Here is a 22,226-nt window from a genome sequence, read left to right on the forward strand (position 1 = left end):
GGTGAGGGGAGTGGGGGGTATATCAGGACCTCTTATATTTTTTGACTGTAACATTTAAAAAAATTAAGATAAATAAATAAATAAAAGAAATTTTAAAAAGTAATTGAAGATTCTGTTTTCGTCTAAAGAAATTGTACAACGTGACAGTTTTGTCATTCAAAACAAGATAATTAAAAAGAACATTTCAAAGCCTTAAAAATATTATTTGGCAATAAAAACTAATGAATACTGATACATGCTATAACATAGAGGAATATTGAAAGCCTTATGTTAAGTGAAGCCAGTGGCAAAAAGACCATATACTGCATGATTCTATTTATATGAAATATCCTGTTAATAAATTCAGAAACACAAAGTAGAATAGCATAGTGGTTGCATGGGTCTGGAGGAGAGAAATGGGGGTGACTGGTTTGGGTTTCTTTATGGAGTGGTGAAAATGTTCTTCAATTACACAGTGATAATTGTTGCACAACTCTGTAACTATACTAAAAGCCAATGGCTTGTACATTTTAAGGTAAATGTCAAGTGAATTATATTTCAATAAAGTTGCTTTTTAAGAAAATGGTAGAAAGTGCTGATACATGCTTACAACATGTATGGACCTTGAAAAATGCTAAATGACAGAAACCAGCCTCAAATTAATGTTGCCCTTTCAGCAGCCATGAGTCAAGAGGTAAGGAATTCTCAGGGTTTTTTATGTATAGGATCATGTCATCTGCAAATAATGAAATTTTGACTTCTTCCTTTCCAGTTCTATTCATGAACTATTGTGATTAGTAATCGAAGAAAATGTGGCATTGGTGTGGAGAAAGTGGCCATGGTGGCTGCTGGGGGTAGGGAGTGGGAGGAAGAGATGTGATGTGGGGGCATTTTGGGGAACTGGAGTAGTCCTGGGTGGTGCTGCAGGGACAGTTACCAGACAGTATGTCCTCACATGGCCCACTGGGTGGACTGTGGAATAGTGTGGGCTATGATGTACGCCATTGACGATGAAGTGCAGCAGTGCTCAGAGATGTATTCACCAAATGCAATGAATGTCTCATGATGATGGAGGAGGATGTTGTTATGGGGGGAGGAGTGGGGTAAGGGGGGTGGGGGATATATGGGGACCTCATACTTTTTGAATGTAACACTAAAAAAATAAAGATAATAAAAAAAGAGGTAAGGAATTGATTGAGAAGGAGCACAAGAAAATCATTTCAGGTGATGGAAATGTTTTATGTCTTGTACAGTCCAAGGATATATACATTTGCCAAAACTCATCAAACTGTACACTTAAAATGAGTGCATTTTGTTGTATGCAAATTATACCTCAATGAAGCTGATTTTTAAAAAACGAAAAGAAACTACCACCTACCATGAGCTCTTTTCTTTTTTTAATATTTTCTTCTCCTTTATTTTCTTTTAAGTGTTACATTAAAAATATATGAGGTCTGCATATATCCCCCACCTCACCCACCTCAACCCTCCCATATCAACAACCTCCTTCATCATTGTGGCACTTCCACTGCACCTGGTGAATACATTCTGGAGCACCACTGCACCACATGGACACGCGCTCTTTTCATTTTTCTAAATTTATTTTGTATATTTAATAATTGAAAATATAAACAATTAAAAAACAAAAAGAAAACAGTTTAATAAAAACATACATTTCTCAATTAAATGTACTGGATACATATAACTTTTTTTTTAATCACACACTATGATACACAATATATTTGGTTCATAGTAACACAATCATACAGTATTTGTCCTTTTGTGTCTGGCTTGCTTCATTCAACATAATATCCTCCAGGTTACTCTGTTTGTCATATGCTTTATGACTTCATTTATTCTTTTTTTTTTTTTTTTTTTTTTAGCTTACAGAAATTTATTAGACTCAGTGTGAATAGACCACAGTTTGTTTATCCATTCATCAGTTGATGGACACCTGGGCTGTTTCCAACTTTTGGCAAATGTCAATAATGTCACTATGAACATTGGTATGCAGATGTCTGTTTGTGTCACTTCTCTCAGTTCTTCTTGGTATAAACCCAGTAGTGGTATTGCATGATCATGGGGCAAGTCTATATTTAACTTCTTTAGGAACTGCCAAACAGTCCACCATAGTGGCTATCCCATTCTGCATTCCCACCAATAATGTAGTTCTCTATCTTTTTAATAGGGGCCATTCTGAGAGGGGTGAAAAGATACCTCATTGTAGTTTTGATTTACATTTCCCTAACCATTAGTGATGTTGAGGATTTCTTCACATATTTTTTTGCCATTTGTATTTCTTCTTTGGACAAATATCTATTTATGTTTTTTGCCCATTTTTAAATCACACTGTTTGTCTTTTTATTTTTGAGTCGTAACATCTTTTTATAAACCCTGGATATTAAACCCTTATCAGATATGTGATTCCAAATATTTTTCCCATTGAGTTGGCTGCCTTTTCATTCTTTTGACAAAGTCCTGTGAGGTGCAAAAGTGTTTTATTTATTTATTTTTTTTTTCTTTTGTTGCATGCATTTTGGGTATAAGGTCCAAAAAACCACATCTACTACAAGGTATTGAAGACATTTCCTTACATTTTCTTCTAGTAGTTTTATGGGCCTGGCTTTTATATTTTGGTCTTTGATCCATTTTGAGTTGATTATTATATAGTAAGTGTAATAAGGGTATTCTTTCATTCTTCTGGTTTTAGATATCCAACTCTCCCAGCACCATTTGTATGTGTCTCAAAAACCAGTTGACTGTATATGTCAGGGTTTATTTCAGGATTCTCAATTCTATTCCAGTGATTCATGTGTCTATTTTTATGCTAGTACCATGCTGTTTTGACCACTGTAGCTTTGTAATATGTTTCAAGGTCAGTGAAATTCCTTCCACATCGCTTTTCTTTTTGAGACTACTTTTGGCTATTTGGGTGCACTTACCCCTCCAAATGAATTTGCCAATTGCCTTCTCTAACTCTGAAAGTAAGCTGCTGGGATTTTGATTGATATTGCACTGAATCTATAAATCAGTTTGGATAAGATTGATATCTTTACAATATTTATTCTTCCAACCCATGAACATGAAATGTCTTTCCATTTGTTTGGGTCTCTTAAAATTTCTTTTAGCATCGTTTTGTAGTTTTCTACATATAGATCCTGTAGCTCTTTGGTTACTACCATAAGATCTTGAAGATATTTTCCTACATTTTCCTCTAGGAGTTTCATGGTTGTTGCTTTTATATTAGGTCCTTGATTTATTTTCAGTTAATTTTTATATAAGGTGTGAGATAGGGGTCCTCTCTCTTTTTTTATTTTTTTGTATATGAATATCCAGTTCTCACAGCACCATTTGTTGAATAGACTGTTCTGGCCTAGCTGGGAAGGCTTGACAGGCTGTCAAAAATCACTTGACCATAGATGTGAGAGTCTATTTCTGAGTTCTCCATTCAGTTCCATTGGTCCATCTGTCTGTCTTTATGCCAGTATCATGCAGGGTTTTTTTTTTTCTTTTTTACTGTTGTAGCTAAGTAATATGCTTTAAAGTTAGGAAGTGAGAGTCCTCTAATCACATTCTTCTCATTCTTTTTTAAGCCATTTTGGCTACTTGGGGTCCCTTATTCTTTGAAATAACTTGATAATTGGCTTTTGCATTCCTGTGAAAAAGGCTGCTGGGATTTTTATTGGGATTGCATTAAATTTGTAAATCAGTTTGGGTAGAATTGACATCTTAATGGTATTTAGTCTTCCATTCAATGAACAGGGAATATCCTTCCAGTTATCTCAGTCTTCTTTGGTTTCTTTTAACAATGTTTTGTAGTTTTCTGAATACATGTCCTTTTTTTGTCCTTGGTTAAGTTTATTCCTAAATATTTAGTTGTTATTAAAAATGGAATTTTATTTTTACTTCCTCTTCAGATTGCTTATTAGTGGTGAATAGAAATGCTATTGATTTTTGTATATTAATCTTTATCCCATCTCTTTGCAGGAGTCATGATCCATGATGGAGGAAAGACAGTTCATTTATATGCTGAGGCTGACTTACAAAGAGGCCATTTGAGCAACAAGGTGGCTTTTAGGAAGTATTGTGTAGGCAATATATAATACTAGGCTAAGTTTCAATTTCAGAAGAATAGGTTCATAAATACAATCATCAATATCAACAGCATCATGCAATGGCCTGTACTCCTTCACTAGGCACTTACCATGTACTCAGCAGATTCTATCTTTTTAATATATTTTTCATTTATTTTTATTTGTTTTAATGACTCCCAGTGATAAGTGACTCTGGTACTGAGGGATTATTACCAGTGTCTACTAACAAGTCATCTGGTAAAAGACCTTGACCAAAGGGGAAAATATTAAATACCAATGAGTTTTTATGGCTAAGAGATTTCAAAGTGAATCAGGTCATTCCAGTGGTTACACTTATGCAAGTCTCAGTGGAATCTCATTGATTTCTACAGTAAACAGTGCCTCAAAAAGGGGCTTCTCAAAGCCTTAGACACATTTAGACACTATAAGTAGAGGAGACAAGCTCAGGAATTCAGCACCCTGTCAGTGGACCTTACTTTGTAATTTATGTTCATCAATGTAAGAAATTTATCAATAGTTTTCTTACACATGACTCTTCTGGCCATTTATTTGAACCTAAATAGCACTATACTTGATAAATATATGTCCCAGAGACTTAAATCACTGGTCTGTTCATGTGCCAGTTGAGCCCTGATTCTCAGCAGAGTTGCAACACCTCTCCAGTTCATTGGATATACCCAGGACAACTAACAAAGAGATGATGGTGGACAAAGACCATCCCAAGGAACAGAGAGTGCAACTGCAAGCAAGATTGTCCCATCCATCATCCTCAAGGGATCTAAGCCCCTTTTCAATTAGAAACACAGTGGATGTCTCAAAACCAAAACCTCAAGATTGGGGAATGGATAATGGACTAAAGTACACTTATTATCATTCTGTTATAGACTTCTTATTATTCTAGCAACTTTTATCACTGATATAAAGGCAGTGGCCACCAGAAGTTCTGAGGGGAGGGAGAGGAAAGAACAGTTGAAACATGGGGGTATTTTGGGGACATTGGAATTGTCCTGCATGACATTGCAATGATGGATACAGGTTATTATACATTTTGTCAAAACATATAAAATTGTGCAGGACACAGTGTAAACTATGATGCAGACTTTAGTCCATAGTTAATAGCAATTCTTCAACATAAATTCATAAATTGTGACAAATGTACCACACTAATGAAAGATGATTTTAATGTGGGAAAGTGTGGGAGGCAGAGGGCATGGGGCATATGGGAATCCCCTATATTTTTCATGTAACATTTATGTAATCTAAAGCTTCTTTTAAAATAAAAATAAAAAAGCCTTCCAAAGATCAAAAGCCCAGGACCAGATGCATAGGTCAATTCTATTAATCATACAAAGATGATTTAATGCCAGTCTTGCTCAAGCTCTTCCAAAAATTTGAACAGGAAAGAACACTACCAAATTCATTCTACGAAGCCAGCATCGCCCTAATACCAAAATGAGATAAAGATACAGCTAAAAAGAAAATTACAGCTCAATATCTCTAATGAATATAGATGCAAAAATCCTTTACAAAATACTTGCAAACCAAATCCAAAAGCACATTAAAAGAATTATACACCACAATTAATAGGTTTTATCCTAGGCTTGCTAAGTATTTGCCAACACAAGAAAATCAATTAGTTAATAAACAACATTAATAAATTGAGGCAGAAAAAGCATATGATCCTCTTGATTAGCACAGAAAAGGCATTTGATAAAATACAGAAGTTCCTTGATTTAAAAAAAAAAACACTACAAAAGATAGGAACAGAAGGAAGATTTCTCAATATAGTAATATTGCATACATTGGGAGCAGTTGTAGCTCATTGGTTAGAGAACCTTCTTCAATCTCTAGTATGTCCCTTAAAACAATTTTTTAAAATAAAAACCTACAGCTAGCATTTCACTCAATGGCAAAAGACAGAAAGCTTTCCCACTGCAATCAGGAGCAAGGAAATTATATCCACTGTTACTACTCAATATTACTCAATATTGTGCTAGGAGTTCTAAATAGAGCAATTAGGCTCGATAAAGAAATAAAAGGCCCCCAAATAGGGAAGGAAGAAGTAAAACTTTCAATCTTCATTTATGGTATGATCCTATATCTAGAAAATCCTGAAAAATCCATAACAAAGCTACTGTAACTAATAGATGAGTTCAGCAAAGAAGTGGGATACAAGATTAATACCCAAAACTCAATAGCATTTCTATCCACTAGTAACAAGGAATCTGAAGAGGAAATCAGAAAACAATTCCATTTATAATAGCAACTAAATATTTAGGAATAAGATTAATCAAGGACCAAAAAGGACCTATATTCAGAAAACTACAAAACATTGTTAAAAAAAAACAAAGAAGACTTAGATAAATGGAAGGACACTCCATGTTCATTGACTGGAAGACTAAATAACATTAAGATGTCAATTCTACCCAAACTAATTTATAGATTCAATGCAATCCCAATAAAAATTGCAACACTACTATTTTGCAGGAATGCAAAAACTAATTATCAAATTTATTTGGAGGGGTAAGTGGCCCCAAATAGCCAAAAATGTCTTAAAAAAAGAGTGTAGTTATAGAACTCTCACTCCCTGACTTTAAAGCATATTACCTAGCTACAGTGGTTTAAAAAAAAAAAAAGAGTCAGCAGGGTTCTAGCATAAAGACAGACAGATTGATGAATGGAACTGAATCAAGAACTCAGAAATAGATCCTCATATTTACAGTCAAGTGACTTTTGACAACACCGTCAGGCCTACCTAGCTAGGCCAGAACAGTCTATACAACAAATGGTGCTGGGACAACTGGATATCATTATCCAAAAGAAAGAGAGAGAACTCCTATGTTGCATCTCATACAAAAATTAACTCAAAATGGATCAAGGACCTAAATATAAAAGTGGCAACCAAAAAATTCCAGAAGAAAATATAGGAAACCATTGTCAAGATCTTTTGGTTTGTGGTAGTTTCTTAAAGCTTAAACCCAAAGCACGAACAACAAAAGAAAAAATAGGTAAATGGGACCATCTCAAAATTAAACATTTTTGTACCTCAATGATTTTTATCGAAAGGGCAAAAGGGGCAGCTTACTCAATGTGAGAATATTTTGCAAAACACATATCTGATAAGTGTTTAATATCTGTGATATTTAAAGAGATACTACAACTCAACAATAAAAACACAAACTACCTGATTAAAATATGGACAAGAGATGTGAAAAGACCCTTGTCCAAAGAAGAAATACAAATGGTGAAAAAAACACATGAAAAAAAAGTTCAGTACTGCTAGCAATTAGAGAAATCCAAATCAAAACTATAATCAGATATCATTTCACACTTACTAGAATTGCCTTAAAACTGTAAATGTTGGAGAGGATGTGGGGAGACAGGTATGCTTGTTGGGAATGTAGAATGGTACAGCCACTGTGGAGGACTGTTTGGCAGTTCCTAAGGAAATTGAATAAAAACTTGCCCTGTGACCCAGCAATACCATTACCCAGAACTGAGAGCAGTAACATGAACAGACATCTGCACCCCAATGTTCATTGCAGCATTATTCATGATTGCCAAAAGATGGAAACAACCATGTGTCCATCAACCTATGAATGGATAAAAAAATTGTGGTGTATATATATAAAATGTAATATTATGCAGCTGTAAGAAGAAATGGAGACATTATGCATGTGACCACATGAATGAACTGGGAGAACATTATATTATGTGAAGCAAGCCAGAAACAAAAGGACGAATACTGTATGCTGGCACTATTAAGAACTAAACATATTGTGTAAACTCATGGAGTTTATAATTAGAATATTGGTCACCAGAAAACAGAATGAGGATAGAGAATGGAAAGCCAAAGGTTAATCTGTGTAGGTTTGGTAAAAAACAGTTGTTTGTAAACTTTAGAAAATGCATGAAAATGGTGAAAGCACATCACAGTATTTGGAACTAGCAGAGCTAATATAAGGGTATGGCGGGGTTGAAAGGGAAAGTCTAAGGTCATTTTATATTACTAGAAGGAAAGTTAAAAAATGTAATGTGGGGCTCTATAACTTAGTGAAACCTCAAGTAAAATATGAATATGGGTGATATTGCATACATAATTTAATTTTTACAAAATATAAATGTAAAATAGAGAGAGAGAATAATAGCTGTGCACGATATGGAAAGCATAGAGAGATTGACAGGTGACAAGTTTTGTTTGTTTTTTATTATTACTATTGGAATAGTGAGAATGCTCTAAAAGTGATTGAAGAGTTGAATGTACAACTATGTGATTATACCAAATACAATTGATTGTATACTTCAGAAGGATTAATGCTTTATAAATATGTATCAATAAATTTTGATTAAAAATATGTCCCACTTACAATAGGTCACATCCACAAGAATGGATTAATTAAAAACATACTTTCCTGGAGTACATATAGCTTCAAACCCTCCTAGCCATAAAAAAATTAAGTTCTGATAATGATACATATATTGTATGGATGAACCTTGAAGATAGCATACTGTATGAAATACATAGACACAAAAGGACAAATATTGTATGATCTCATGCATATGAAATAACCAGAATATGCAAATTCATAGATTTAGAAATTAGAATATATATTTCCAGGGCAGATGTGGAGAAAAGGAAAAAACAGTTAAGGCTTAATTAGTACAATATTTTTGTTTGGTGTGATAGAAAAAATTTGGTATGGAATAGTGGTGATCATTCTTTGTCAATGTAATTAAAATCACTGAATTATATATTTGAATGAGGATAATATGGAAAATTTTATATTGTATATATATTAGGACAATAAACATTTTTAAGACCATGCCTTTCCCCCAAAATATCACATATTGTATGTTTCCATTTATATAACACTCTTGAAAAGATAAAATATGGAAATTGAGACTGGATTAGTGGTTGGTAGGGACTGGTGATTGACGGGAGGGTTGGTTTAAGTGTAAAGAGGTAACATGAATGAAATCTTTCTGGTGATGCAATAGTTCTTTATCCTGATGGCATGGTGGTAATATGAATCTACCCATGTGATAAAACAACAAAGAACTATACACCAAGACAGAACGAACTAAAAATATTGTAGAATGCTGTCACCTAACTAAATGACCTAAGATTTTAAAAACTGTCATTTACAAACTGTTCAAAAGGTCCAGGATGTCTTGGCAGGACATCTGCAAGACATCTGAGGATTCTGAAATAAGCAACTAACCTGACACTTGGAGCTCCCAGGTGGCTTCCTGGTAATAAGTCTGGGAACTGAACCAACACCCATACAGACCAGCATCAGAGGGAGTGATGTCCCTCAGCCTCAGGGAGACGTGCCCATCCACAATGGAGTCCTTCAGGAGTTCAGTTCTCCCTCGATAGGCTGGCATTTGCATATATATCAGGTCCTGCCCATCACTGTAGAGGTGGACAACAGCAGACAATTCATTCCTGAAGAACCGCACTTCCATGGCCTCTGCATTCATCTCAGGGGAGATGAAGCAGGAAAATATTGCATCCTTCCCCACGGAGGCTTTGACATGCTTGTCTGGCCCAATCACCTGCCACTGGCCTGTGAGAGGAAAGAAAACAGATAACTAAACAAACACAATTTCAGTAAGCCCTACTCAGCCTGGAGTGGGCTGGTTATGTGTGTGTGGGTAGAATGTCCATAAAGATCTCCATTCAAAATCCAGGAATGTGCATCTGTATATTCCCTTACACCTGACAAAGTATTTCCACCTCTGTTACTTCATTTGGTCCTCACAAAAAATCACATGAGATGTGTATTGCTAATAATCCCATTTTTTTCAAGATGAGAAAACTAAGTCTCCTAGAGACTAAGTTATCCAGAGGCAAAAGAACATCCCCAATGCAGACCCTCTGCCTAGCAGAGAAACTCTATCCACATTTCCTCCCACTTGCTAATCTGCTTCACTAAACATGCATGACAGCCCCCTTTCTATCTTCATTAAAAACCAAAGATAAAAAGGAAAACAAAGAAAAATAAAGATGACCATGTTGAATGGTCCCGGAAACATATGGCCTGGAATAGAGGTTACAATAATGCACGTTTTACTTCTGAGGACAGCAGAGCCTCATAAAACCCCAGGGAATGTGGTTTAGCTTCACTAGCATAGACAGGATATCCACATCTGCACAATTTAATTCCAGAAGATTCCTCATTAGTCTGAAACAAGATGTTTTTCATTATGGTTTTCTGTTATTGGTCTTTCTTACTCTTCCTTAATGCTAATAAACTTAAGTTGCTGTGATGGCCGGTTTTATGTATCAATTTAGCTAGGATATTGTTGGAGAAAATACAACATTTACTGGAACATGGAGATTGACTGACATAAGCAAAGAATTTATTGAGAAGCTTTTTTAATGGAGGAGGTTTGAAGAACAGATTTTAGTTCCTTTTTGGAAGGGGGGATCTTGATTTTATCCTGAACTATTTTAGGCAGGGAAATTATAGTTGGTGGGAGGGGGTTGAGGGTCCGAGTGAAGTGCAGGGGCCAATAGGGAGCCCTAGAGGTGAAAATTTTTTCTGACGGTGACTAGAAGATAGTGGGTTAGGGAGTTATGGTTTCTTGGAATGCTGCAGGAGCAGATGTTTCTTTGTTCTGTAGGAATTTTCTCTCCTTCTGATATGTAGGTAGGGAAGGTTTTCATTTTCCTTTACTCCTATCTCTATGTGGTTTCTTTATTTAACCTGTGGGGAAGTGCCATACCCTTAGGCACATAGGCTTATGGGGAATGGGGTTAACCTTTCCCAGTGCATATAAGGGAAAACTGAGCTACAGCTTGTTAATTATTGCAAACCTCTAACAGATATACTACCAGGTTATATAATCAAACACTAATTGGGTTTTGCAGGAAAAGTATTTTGTAGATGTGATTAATATCTACAGTCAATTTGACTTTAAATAAACAATATTTCCCTCAGTAATTTGGGTGAGCCTCACCAAATCTTTCAAAAAGTTTTAACAGCAAAAATTCAGATTTCCTAGAGAAGAAATTCTGCCTCAAGTCTGCAGTATCACTGCCAGTCAACAAAGATGGGGTGTAAGATGCTCCAGGATTCTGCTCCCCCACAGAATTTTTGAAAAACTAGCAACTAAAAATTAGCAAAATCAGACAGAGATCTACACAACAGTTAAACGGTGCAATACCTGAGTGAGACATGTGTCAGGGAAACAACATAAAAGTGGTAGGACAGGCTCATAATGCCATTGCTGGTCCACTCCCACCCTCCCCCCTGCACAGTCTGGAGCCAGTCTGCAATCTCACTGTGTGTCATAGGCCCTGTTCTGGAGAAAGCAAAGTAACCCCTTTGTACTTATGAAGGTACCTGTCATCCATGCCAAACTATTGGATGGCAACCTGATGGACTGAAATAGGACACCCCTCTCTGGCTGCCCTTCCTAGAACTTGCCTTTGAGGCAGAAGCAGCTTATGAAGCAATAAAGAAGGGTAAGAAACAATCAAATCAAAGTTGTATGGGTGTAATCTGGGAAGATGGCATGAAGTAGGTAGGCAGAGATCAACTCTTCAAAAACAATGAAGGAAGGGCAAAAAGCTACCCAAAGGAGCTACTTTGAGGCTCTGCAGAAGAAGAGAGTGCTGCACATCATTCATGAGAGAAGGGGCAGAGAGACAAAAAGGCCAAACAAAACTCATCACTTTAGGTGGGTATGGCATATATACCATACTGAGGGTAAGGCAAATACCCTCAGTAAAATCCTGGCACACTGCAGCCAACTGAGTGGGAAAGAACATTCCCTGAGAGGAAGAGGGATCTGGTAGAGGGTGGGGAGTAGTTTATCTTCAGTGAGTTTGGTCAGCTGAGCCCCCTTTGAATCTCAAAACAGACCCCAGCCAGCCCCGATGTGGCCCCAGGAAGAGGAGAAGGGAGGTCTGATCAGGCAGGCTGCCTCACCCATGTGCCCTCGCAGAGAGAGGAGCTAGGTCAGTCAGGAGGAGGGTGGAATCAGGTACATAACCAGCCTGGAAGAGAAGGAAGCCAGGAGAGAGAGCTGGCAGTTAGAAACCCAAGTCGCCTTAGGGAAAGAGGGAAGGGAGAGCCAGATACTCTTGCAAAAGCCTACTTAATCTGTGGAGTGGGAGTAGCTCAGTGTAGGAATGCCTGCCCCACATATTCAATTCCCGTACCTCCAAGGGAAGGGATCCAGGGAGTGATCCACCAGATTGTCAGGCATCCAGTGGGTACCTCATGACAGTGAATGTAGAGACTGAGATTTATTTTGTTTCAGGTTTCTTTATCTCTTATTTTTTATCTTTTACAAATATTATTTATTTAACTTGCAAAAACCAGGTACCTAACTTGTGGAAGGCTTGCAGGGTGATTGACTGATGAGCACCAGCAGCCAGAGACGGTTCCTAAGGGCCTAAGAGGAAAGCGCATTTTTCCTGGGTTGCTTCTTGTTTGTTTGCTGTCTTTTCTCTTCCTTTGTTTCCTTTTCTCCTTTTCCTTTTCTACTCAGTTTCTTTGTTTTCTTTCCTTCATTTAATTGCTTTTCTTTCATTCCACTTTTCTTGTTTGTTCTTTTTTCTCCTTTTTTGTTCCACTTTTTTACTCTTATTCCTTCATATTTTTTATAATTTTTATTCTTAATATTTATTTTTCTGGATCTTGTATGGTTCTACTTCTATCTTTTAAAAAATATTATTACTTATTTCTCTGGTAGAAATAAGCAAATGAAGCTGTCTCAGAGAACTAGAGACTGGATAACAGGCTTACAGGAAATTGGGGGAGAGAGGAAGGTTGTGAGTTGATGCTACATAGGAGAAATCTATAATAAAGTGGAGGTAAGGAGTTGTACAGGGAAGGGAGACACACAGGTTCTATGATCATAGCAGATGGCTCTGGAGTTCAGTGCCTTGTCAGTGGGTCCTACTTTGGAGTTTGTATTCCTGTGTGTGATGGAGTTGAACTCAGATGTGACCTTTCTACACATACCTCTTCTGTCACTTTTACTGAACCTGTGGTTGGCACTGGAGTTGGTGTATACTCAGGAAACTTGAATTTATGGACTATCCATTTGCCAGCTATGCCCCGAGCTTCAGCAGAGTTGCAATTCCTCTTCTCCAGTTCAATGGACTTACCCAGGTCAGCTAACAGGGAGGTGAAGATGGTCAACCACAACACCAGGGAACTGAGAGTCTCTACAACTGCAAGCAGAATTGCATCCATTAACCATATAGGATCTAAGCCCCCTCTTGATATAGAGGTGGAGTGGACATCACCATCTCAGGGTCCACAGGATGGAGGAATAAAATATGGATTAGAGTGGACTTACTTGTATCCTACTACAGAAATATTGTGAAGAATTTGTAGAATTGATGTGGAGAAAGTGGCCACAGTAGTTGCTGAGGGCAGGGAGAGGGAAGAAGAGATGTGATATGGGGGCATTTTGGGGACTTGTAGTTGTCCTAAATGATACTGCAGGGACAGATGCTGGACATTATATATCCTGCCATAACCCACTAAATGTGTGGGGGAGAGAGTAAACTACAATATAAACTATTATACATACAATGCAACAGTGCTCCAAAATGTTCACCAAGTACAATATGTGTCCCACAATTATGAAAGAGGTTGTTGATGTGGTAGGAGTGGGTGGGGGGGTATGTGGGAACCTCTATTTTTTAAATGTAACATTTTTTGTGATCTATGTACTTCAATAAAATACAATTAAATAAGTAAATAAATAAATAGAAAGGTAAATATTATAACCCCACTTTTCTTAAACTCTGCAATTTGCAAACATGCATAATTCAAATTTGCAGACTAAGAAGCGTATTGTTTAATTTGTGTACAAAGAAAAATTTTGTTCTTAATTTCCACTGAAATAAACATGTATCTTTCAAACTGTGGGATAGCAATGTAGAAAAGAACAAAATGGACCTACAACTTTATATTGTGAAAAGCAAAAAAGTTAACAGAGAATTATATATCCAATAAAATAACTTTCGAAAAATATTATTACTTAATATGGGGGAATTTTTGGGACTTAGAATTGACCTGAATGACATTGCAATGGCAGATACAGACCATTAAATATCTTGCCATAACCTACAGAATTGAGTGGGAGAGAGTGTAAACTCCAATGTAAACTATAATCCATGCTTAGTGGCAATACTCCAAAATGTGTTCATCAATTGCAATGAATGTACCACACTAATGAAAGAAATAGTTAATTTGGAGAAAAGTGGAGGGCGGGATATATGGAAATTCCCTATATATTCTCTGTAACATTTATGTAATCTAAGCATCTTTTTAAAAAATTTTTTTTAAATGAAAAGTTTAAGAAAAAAAGTACATTAAAGAATCATACAATATGATCAAGTGGATTTTATCCCAGGTATGCAAGGGTAGTTCAACACAAGAAAATCAATTAGAATAGTAAACCATATTGATAAATTGAAGGAGAAAAAATCATTTGATCCTTTCAATTGGTGCAGAAAGGCATTTGACAAAATATAGCACCTTTAAAAAAAAACACTTCAAAAACAAGAATAGACAGAGTGGGTGGGGCATATGGGAATCCCCTATTTTTTTATGTAATGTTTCTGTATTCTAAAGCTTCTTTTATATATATATATATACATATATATATATATATATACATATTTAAAGTTTAATGATGAGTGAGTGTGGGAGGAAGGGCGCCCGGCTTGCCACCCGGCTTGCCACAAGTGAGGAGGAAAATTTTAAAGAATAGAATTGATTACTGATTGCTGCTCTGGAAATTTTATTACTTACATGTACATCCTTCCAGGTTTAAAAAAGTGCATTTAGTTTTTTCAATATATATGTATTTTTGATAATAAACAATACTGTTGTGGAAAAAAAGTGTCATGGGGCAACGGCTACTGGCTTCAAGACAAACAACAGAGCACCAGTGAGGGGGAAAGTCTACTCCATAGGAAGTATAGGTAGCATTCAGATCTCTGGAAATGGGCAAATTTTTAAATCTTCAGCACTTACCCAGGACCTACTCAGAAAAGACAGAGAATACCCTGCATCTTTTTATTGGCCTGAACTCCTCAGTATGTATACTAAAATCTGAAAGAGAGCACAAGCCAACACAGAGTCAATCTGAAAAGACTGTGAAAAGTGTTTTGTGCTTTGGTTAGCAGTTGACACTCAAGGAAATCTGTCATAGAACTATCTGGATATAAACTTAAGGAACAGAGAGCTCAGAGACTAAAATCCAGATGTGTTAAGTCCTCAATATTAATGCATGTAGCAATGAATCTTATTCTTGAGAAATTGAAACTTAGTGGCTATCATAGGTTGTGAAGGGAAGGGGAGGGTAGAATAGGTGGACCACAGGGCATTTTTAGGGCATTGGAATTGTTCTGTTTGATTTTATAATGACAGATGCAGGCCACTATACAATTTTTAAAAACCTATAAAATTGTACAGTGCAAAGTGTAAACCACAATGTAAACCATTGACTGTGGTTAGTAACAGTGCTTCAATATTTGTTCATCAATTGAAACAAACGTACCATACTCATGTAAAATGTTATTAATATGGGAAAATATGAGAGGGGGAGGGTATGGAGTATATGAGAACCATTTATATTTTCTATGTGACTTTCTATAACCTAAAGCATCTTTGAAAATAAGGCAGATAAGAAGACACTGGAGGAACACACAGAAGAAATTGTAAATATACATAAAATATTACAGATCTTATAGTGATGAAATTCACAATGCAAAAAAAAAGTTGACCTTGTTTTGTGGGAGGTTTTGGATTGCAGAGAAGTTACAGCTATGGCAGGGTAGGATCACTGGCTCAGGATGTCAGTGGAGAGTGGATGTGTGGAGGAAGAATGCACCTGGGGCATGCCTCTATGGGATATGAATGTGTTCATGTGGTTATAGGATATTATCTCAGTGGGTGGAGATGCACACAATAATCAACAAAATACTACATTTCCATTCAGGGAGTCCTGTGACATTCTCTAAAAGAGTGACAAGACATTCTCTAAAAAAGTGGTAAGAAATTCTAGACTATATAGGCAGTGCCTAGTGAAAGAACACAGACCATGCCAGTTTCCTGATATTAATGCTTGCATTTGTGAACCTTATTATTGTAAAAGTTGAAACTTAGCCTAGTAATATATATTGCCTAAGATTTACCTCCTGAAAACCTCCTTGTTACTTAGAGGTAACCTCTTCTCAAAGTCAAACTCAACATATAAGCTTATAGCCTTACTCCCACCATGGAACATGACTCTCACTGATGGGCCTCCCTGGCACTGAGGAATGAGGGATTATTACCAAGCTCCAACTCGTAATACATTTGTTTTTTGTTGTTGTTGTTGTTGTTTTCCTAACATTTATTTGTTTGTTTGTTTGTTTATTTATTTATTTATTTATTTGCCTCCCCTCATTGTTTGCATTTGCTGTGTCTGTTCATCTTCCTTTTTCTTTAGGAGACACTAGGAACCAAACCCAGGACCTCAGGTGTGGGAGGGAGGCACCAAATCATTTGAGCCACCTCCGTTCCCTGCTTTGTCATGGTTTTTCTTCTTGGTTCTGTTTTTCCATCAGCTTGCTGTGCCTGGCCAGTGAGTCAGGTTGCCGTCTTGCTCATCTTGTTTAGGAGGCACTGGGAACCTCCACCCGCTGCTTTGTCGTGTCTCTCATTATGCTTTTCTTCTTGCATCTCTTGTTGAATCAGCTTGCTGAACCTGCCCATTGCACCAGCTTGCTGTCTTCTTTAGGAGGCACAAGGACCTGAACCAGGGACCTCCTATGTGGTGAGCAGGAGCTCAGTCGCTTGAGCTACATCCACTTCATTAATAATGCATTTGGGGAAAGACATTGACCAAAAGAAGGAAATACTAAATACAGTGAGTTTTTATGGCTAAGAGATTTCAAAGTGAGTCGGGAGGTCATTCTAGAGGTTACACTTATCTATGTTTCAGGAGGATCTCACTGACTGCCACTGTAAACAATGCCTCAAGCAGGGGTGCTCCTAAGGTCTCTAGAGTCATTTGGACCTATAGACAGGGCAGACAACCACAGGTAATTGGCACCCCATTGATGGGTCTTACCTTGGAATATATCTATCTAGGGACAAAATCTATGAAACAAAATTGTTTTTTAAAAATAGCAATAAAATGTACAATCCCTTAGCTAGACTGATGGAAAGAGAGAGGGTTAAAATAAGTAATATCAGAGGTGAAAGGGGAACATTACTGCTAACCACACAAAAATTAAAAAGGCTTTAAGAGGATACTATCAAAAACTGCATACCAACAAATTAGGCAACTTTGGAGAAATGGTCAAATTCCTATAAACACACAATCAACCTACACTGACACTAGAAGAAATACCAGACCTCAACAGACCAATTCTAAGCAAAAAGATTGAATGAGTCACCAAAAATCTCCCAACGAAGGAAGGTCCAGTACCAGATGGCCTCACAGGTGAATTCTACCAAATATTCCAAGAAAAATTAATACCAATCCTTGCTCAAACTCTTCAGAAATATTGAAGAGGAGGGAACACTACTTAACTTAATATATGAAGCCAAAATCACCCTAATACCAAAGTTAAAAAAGATAATAAAAGAGAAGAAAATTAGAGACCAAATTCTATTGTTATATAAGTGTGAAAATCCTCAACAAAATACTTGCAAATCAAATCCAATAGCACATTAAAAGAAGTACATCATGATCAAGTGAGATTTAATTCTGGTATGCAAAAGTGGTTCAACATAAGAAAATCAGTTAACATAGTACACCACATTAATATGATAATAAAAATATGATCTTGGGAGAACTGAATATCCATATGCAAAAGAATGAAATGGGACCTTTATCTTACATCATACATAAAAATTAACTCAAAGTTGATCAAAATATAAGAACCAGACTTATCAAACTCCTAAAAGAAAACCTAAGAAAGAATCTTCAGGATCTTGTATGGGCATGATTTTTTATACTCTATACCCAAAGCACAAGCAACAAAAGAAAAATATATAAATAGGACCTCATCAAAATGTAAAGTGTTATGGGGGGAATGCAACTACGGACAAAGTAAACTTATTAGTATAGTAGTAATGGGAGAATATGTAACATTAATGTAAAGATTAATGTAAAGATAGTGGTTACCAGAGGTTCTGAGGAGATGGGGAGGGAATAATAGGTGGAACACAGGACAGTTTTAAGGTGCTGAAATTATGTAAAAATCACTGTGTAAATTATAGACCTTGGTCTATAACAAATGTACCATACTAATGAAAGATGCTGTTAATGGGGAAGATGTGGGAGGGGGAGGGGTGAGTTATATGGGAAAACTTTATACTTTGGATGTATCTTTAAGCTAAAACATTTATAAAAGTAAAAGTTATATTAAAATATATAAAATAATTTAAAATATGGTACCAAATTAACAAAAAGTAATTAAATATGTTTGTGCATCAAAGGACTTTATTACGATAGTGAAAAGACAATATACTCTATGGAAGAAAATATTTGGAAATCAAAAATATGATAAGGGTATAATATCCAGAGTATATAAAGAAATCTTACAACTCAACAATAAAAAGACAAACAACCCAGTTAGGAATTGGCAAAAGACTTGAATAGACATTTCTTCAAAGAGAATATACAAATGGTCAAAAAGCACAAGAAAAGATACTCATCTTCATTAACTATTAGGGAAAGGCAAATCAAAACCACAAAGAGGTACCATTTCACACTCAATAAAGTGGCTACTATAAAAAAACAGAACATTACAAGTGTTGGAAAGGATGTGGAGAAATGGGAACACTCATTCATTGTTGTGGGAATACAAAATGGCGCAGATGCTATGGATGACAGTTTGGCAGTTCCTTGGAAAGTTAGGTTTGGAGTTACCATATGACCCAGATATCTCACTTCTTTGTATGTACCCCAAATATTTGAAAGCAAGGACTTGAACATATGTTTGCACAATGAGGAAACTAAACTATTTCCTCTAAGCATTCTGAATTTGGGGATACACAATCCTGCCTCATTCCACACCTGCCAAGATTTGTACTGGGAAAATGTGCTATTCTAGCCAAGCAGGCTTCCTCCATCTGAGAAGACAACCAGTAGAGCTGGTGCAGCTTCAAGGTCTTGTGTATATCATCTTAGGGGAGGGCATAAAGGCATGACATGACATTCAAAGTCCTCACATTTGTTTTAGTTTCCTCAATACTAAAGCAAATATCATGCAATTGATTGGCTTAATGGAAATTTATTGGCTCACATTTGGAGAGCAGGAAAAATCCAAACAAGGTGTCATCAGGCAATGTTTTCTTCTTGAAGATATGGAGTTTTGGGGCTGGCTACTAGTGATCCTTGGCCCTTGGCCCTTGACTCCTGTCACATGTACATGGTGAGCTTCCCTGGCCTTACCCTTCTCTTCTAGGTTCTGTTGACCAAAAGCTTCTGGTTGACTTTCACTCTTCTTATAAAGGACTCCAGTAATCCAGATTAAAGTCCAACATGATTCATTTTGCCCACACCTTACCTGAAGTGACATCTAGAAGAGATCTTATTTACAATAGGTCTACACACATAGAACTGGATTAAGTTTAAAAGCATGATTTTCTGGGGTATGTAGCTCCAAACCTCAACCTTTGCACATCTTAAGATAATGTGCCTCTTTTCCACTGTGTAACACATTTATTAGAGAACAGAGGAAGCTCTCTTTTCCATGTGCCAAGTTATGGAGAAGTTATAATTTTCTTCTGAGATCATGTTTAGCAATATTTGATGAGTTAAGTAATTTCCTTTATCCTAGTTACTATATAATTTATTATTTCATAGTTGATTTCAACATTGATTCAGGCAAAGTATTAACAGTCTGTTTTTAATTCACAGCTAGGACTTGTAATTGTGATTTCCAGTGTTATTAGATTATTCACAGAGCCATAAAAACCCCAGTTTGGGGAAATTTGTTAAGGTTTCCTTCAAACACATTATTAAAGTTTCATGAGTATGATGCAGAAATATTGATTTTCTGTTCATATATAAAATATTATTTGTGCTTCCTTATTTTTTAAATCTATTTATTCTGAAAAATTCTGAAAGACTTGCATTACTGTGACCAGGAAATTTCATATTTTATTTCAGAGATTTTGTCTTTAATGCATTCATGATCTGATGCATCCTTTCCATGGAAGTACATATTACACTTGTGTAATTTCCTTTTCTACAATTTATAACTTTACCCTTGAATGGTGCTTCATTTAATACTTTATCAACATGTCCTACCTTCATTTTGCTAGCATTTGTTTGGTACAACTTTGTCCCCACCTTGCTTTGAAATTTCCTCATCAACTTGTTTCACTGGTGATGGTTATTTGTTTTCCATGAGTCTCCCCTGAACAGTTCTCAGCTCCTCAGGAACAAGGGGACATGTAGATAAACACCGTCTGTTTTGTTTAGCCAAGCATCCTGTGTTCAGCACAGGGCCTGGCACAGAAATGGGCTCCAGAAACAATGATTACCAGATGAATGGGAGCACCATTTCCTTTGCACACTTGCTCATCTGTTTATGATCATTTCAGTAATTTTCCTGGTCTATGTCACACTTCCCATTCTGTAATGATCATGTTCCTTCTTAGAGAGACCAAAAACTACAGAGGTCTACTCCCTTAAACTTCTCTTTGGTGAGGCATAATTCCAGATATTGAATATTTTGTTTACTGGTGTAGGCATACACATGGAGGGAGTGGTCTGTGCATCAGAATCAGAGGGTGTCCCATGTGTAAATTTCACAAATAAGTAATATTTAAAAATAATCGTAGCACCAACTTTTATTTTAAATGTTTTCTAAATCTTGATGAAATATATTCCATATTTCACCTTCAAGAAGAGTTTTGCAAAATGAAGTATAAATTTGCAGCATTTTTTCTCTAACTGGCTACCTGTTAACCTAGTGTAACAGGTGTTGCTGATGCTCCCTGACCCTCACTCCCCTTCTACTACTACTTTTAATTCATTTGCCATGGGATGGGTACTTCCCCTGACCTCTGATATCTCCAAAATTTATTTCTGCCCAGAATGTGAGTTTTAAACTTCCCCACTTAAATATCTGGACTCCTTATGCCAGTCTCAGATAGCATACCATACTACCATAGGCATTTTAATTTAGTTTTTCCACAATGGCACATTTTCTTTTCCCCAAATGTCCAAAATGGTGCCCCCTTCCTCCCAGCATATATGTCAGAAATCTCAATGTTGTATTAAAGATGTCCCCTGCCTACAACATTCTGGTGCAAACATTTATTCAATTCACCATAATATCTTTGGTGGGTATCCTCCCCACTACTTTATCCTTACTTCAGCAGCCCTGCTGTAATTATTTCTGGGTGATTATAATTGTTTCCACAAGACTCAACTACTTCATGCCTTCCTAAGCCTCCCACAGCCCATGGCATTGGTACATGCCAGACTGGAAACCAGCTCAGATAGGAATGTCTACTCTCTCAGATTGGAGGATGCAGACAACAAAGATACCCTATTCCCATTATGCTGTGATCATTGTATCTAAAGAACTTAAACTGGGAACTACAAGAAGAGGACAGAGAAGAACACAGTCTGGAGGCCTTACCTGACACCAGCTTGAAGAGACTGAGAACCAAAGTGAGTACGAGAGGCATGGATGTGTTCATTTGCATTGGGATCAGGCTGTGGAAACAGGTGACAGGAGGGATGGATTAGAGAGCAGATGAGATCGGGCCAGCTGTCCCAGGTTTGGGACATGTGGAGAGGCTCAGCACTCTTCTCAGAGTCTCCCTGCTACCTGCATGTGTTCAGAGTATCAGGACTCTGAACTTTGAATTCCTAGACCAGGCGATCGTTGAGCATTTATTAGTAGGCCATAAACACCTATCTCGATTAAACTCAGGTACAAGGTGGGGCAGACTGAGGGAAAGCTTCATCTGAGGCTAAGACTTTGCCCTGGGTAGATGGTACAGAATGTCAGAGCAGGAATATTTCCAGTCTGCCGGGTAGTGCTGTACAGGGTATTGGGTTATCCAGACATACAGGCAGAGCTCCATAAGAAGTATCCAAGAGCTAGAGAGATTCACATTTCCTGGCACAATCCAAGGTAATCCTGTCAGAGACTCT

General features: G+C 36.8%; 1 protein-coding gene across 1 annotated transcript in view; it reads right to left on the reverse strand.

The window, feature by feature from the left end:
• Nucleotides 1–21,918, reverse strand: part of LOC101435454 (butyrophilin-like protein 3) — a 78,780-nt gene extending 56,862 nt beyond the window's left edge. The window contains exons 1-2 of the mRNA XM_058283665.1: nt 21,706–21,918; nt 9,296–9,643 (exon numbers count right to left, since the gene is read on the reverse strand). Coding sequence (XP_058139648.1) covers nt 9,296–9,643; nt 21,706–21,772 — 415 coding nt within the window. The 5' untranslated portion in view covers nt 21,773–21,918. The remainder of the gene's footprint in view (nt 1–9,295; nt 9,644–21,705) is intronic.
• Nucleotides 21,919–22,226: the final 308 nt, after the last annotated feature.

This window comes from Dasypus novemcinctus, chromosome 2, assembly GCF_030445035.2.
Source record: "Dasypus novemcinctus isolate mDasNov1 chromosome 2, mDasNov1.1.hap2, whole genome shotgun sequence".
NCBI lineage: Eukaryota > Metazoa > Chordata > Mammalia > Cingulata > Dasypodidae > Dasypus > Dasypus novemcinctus.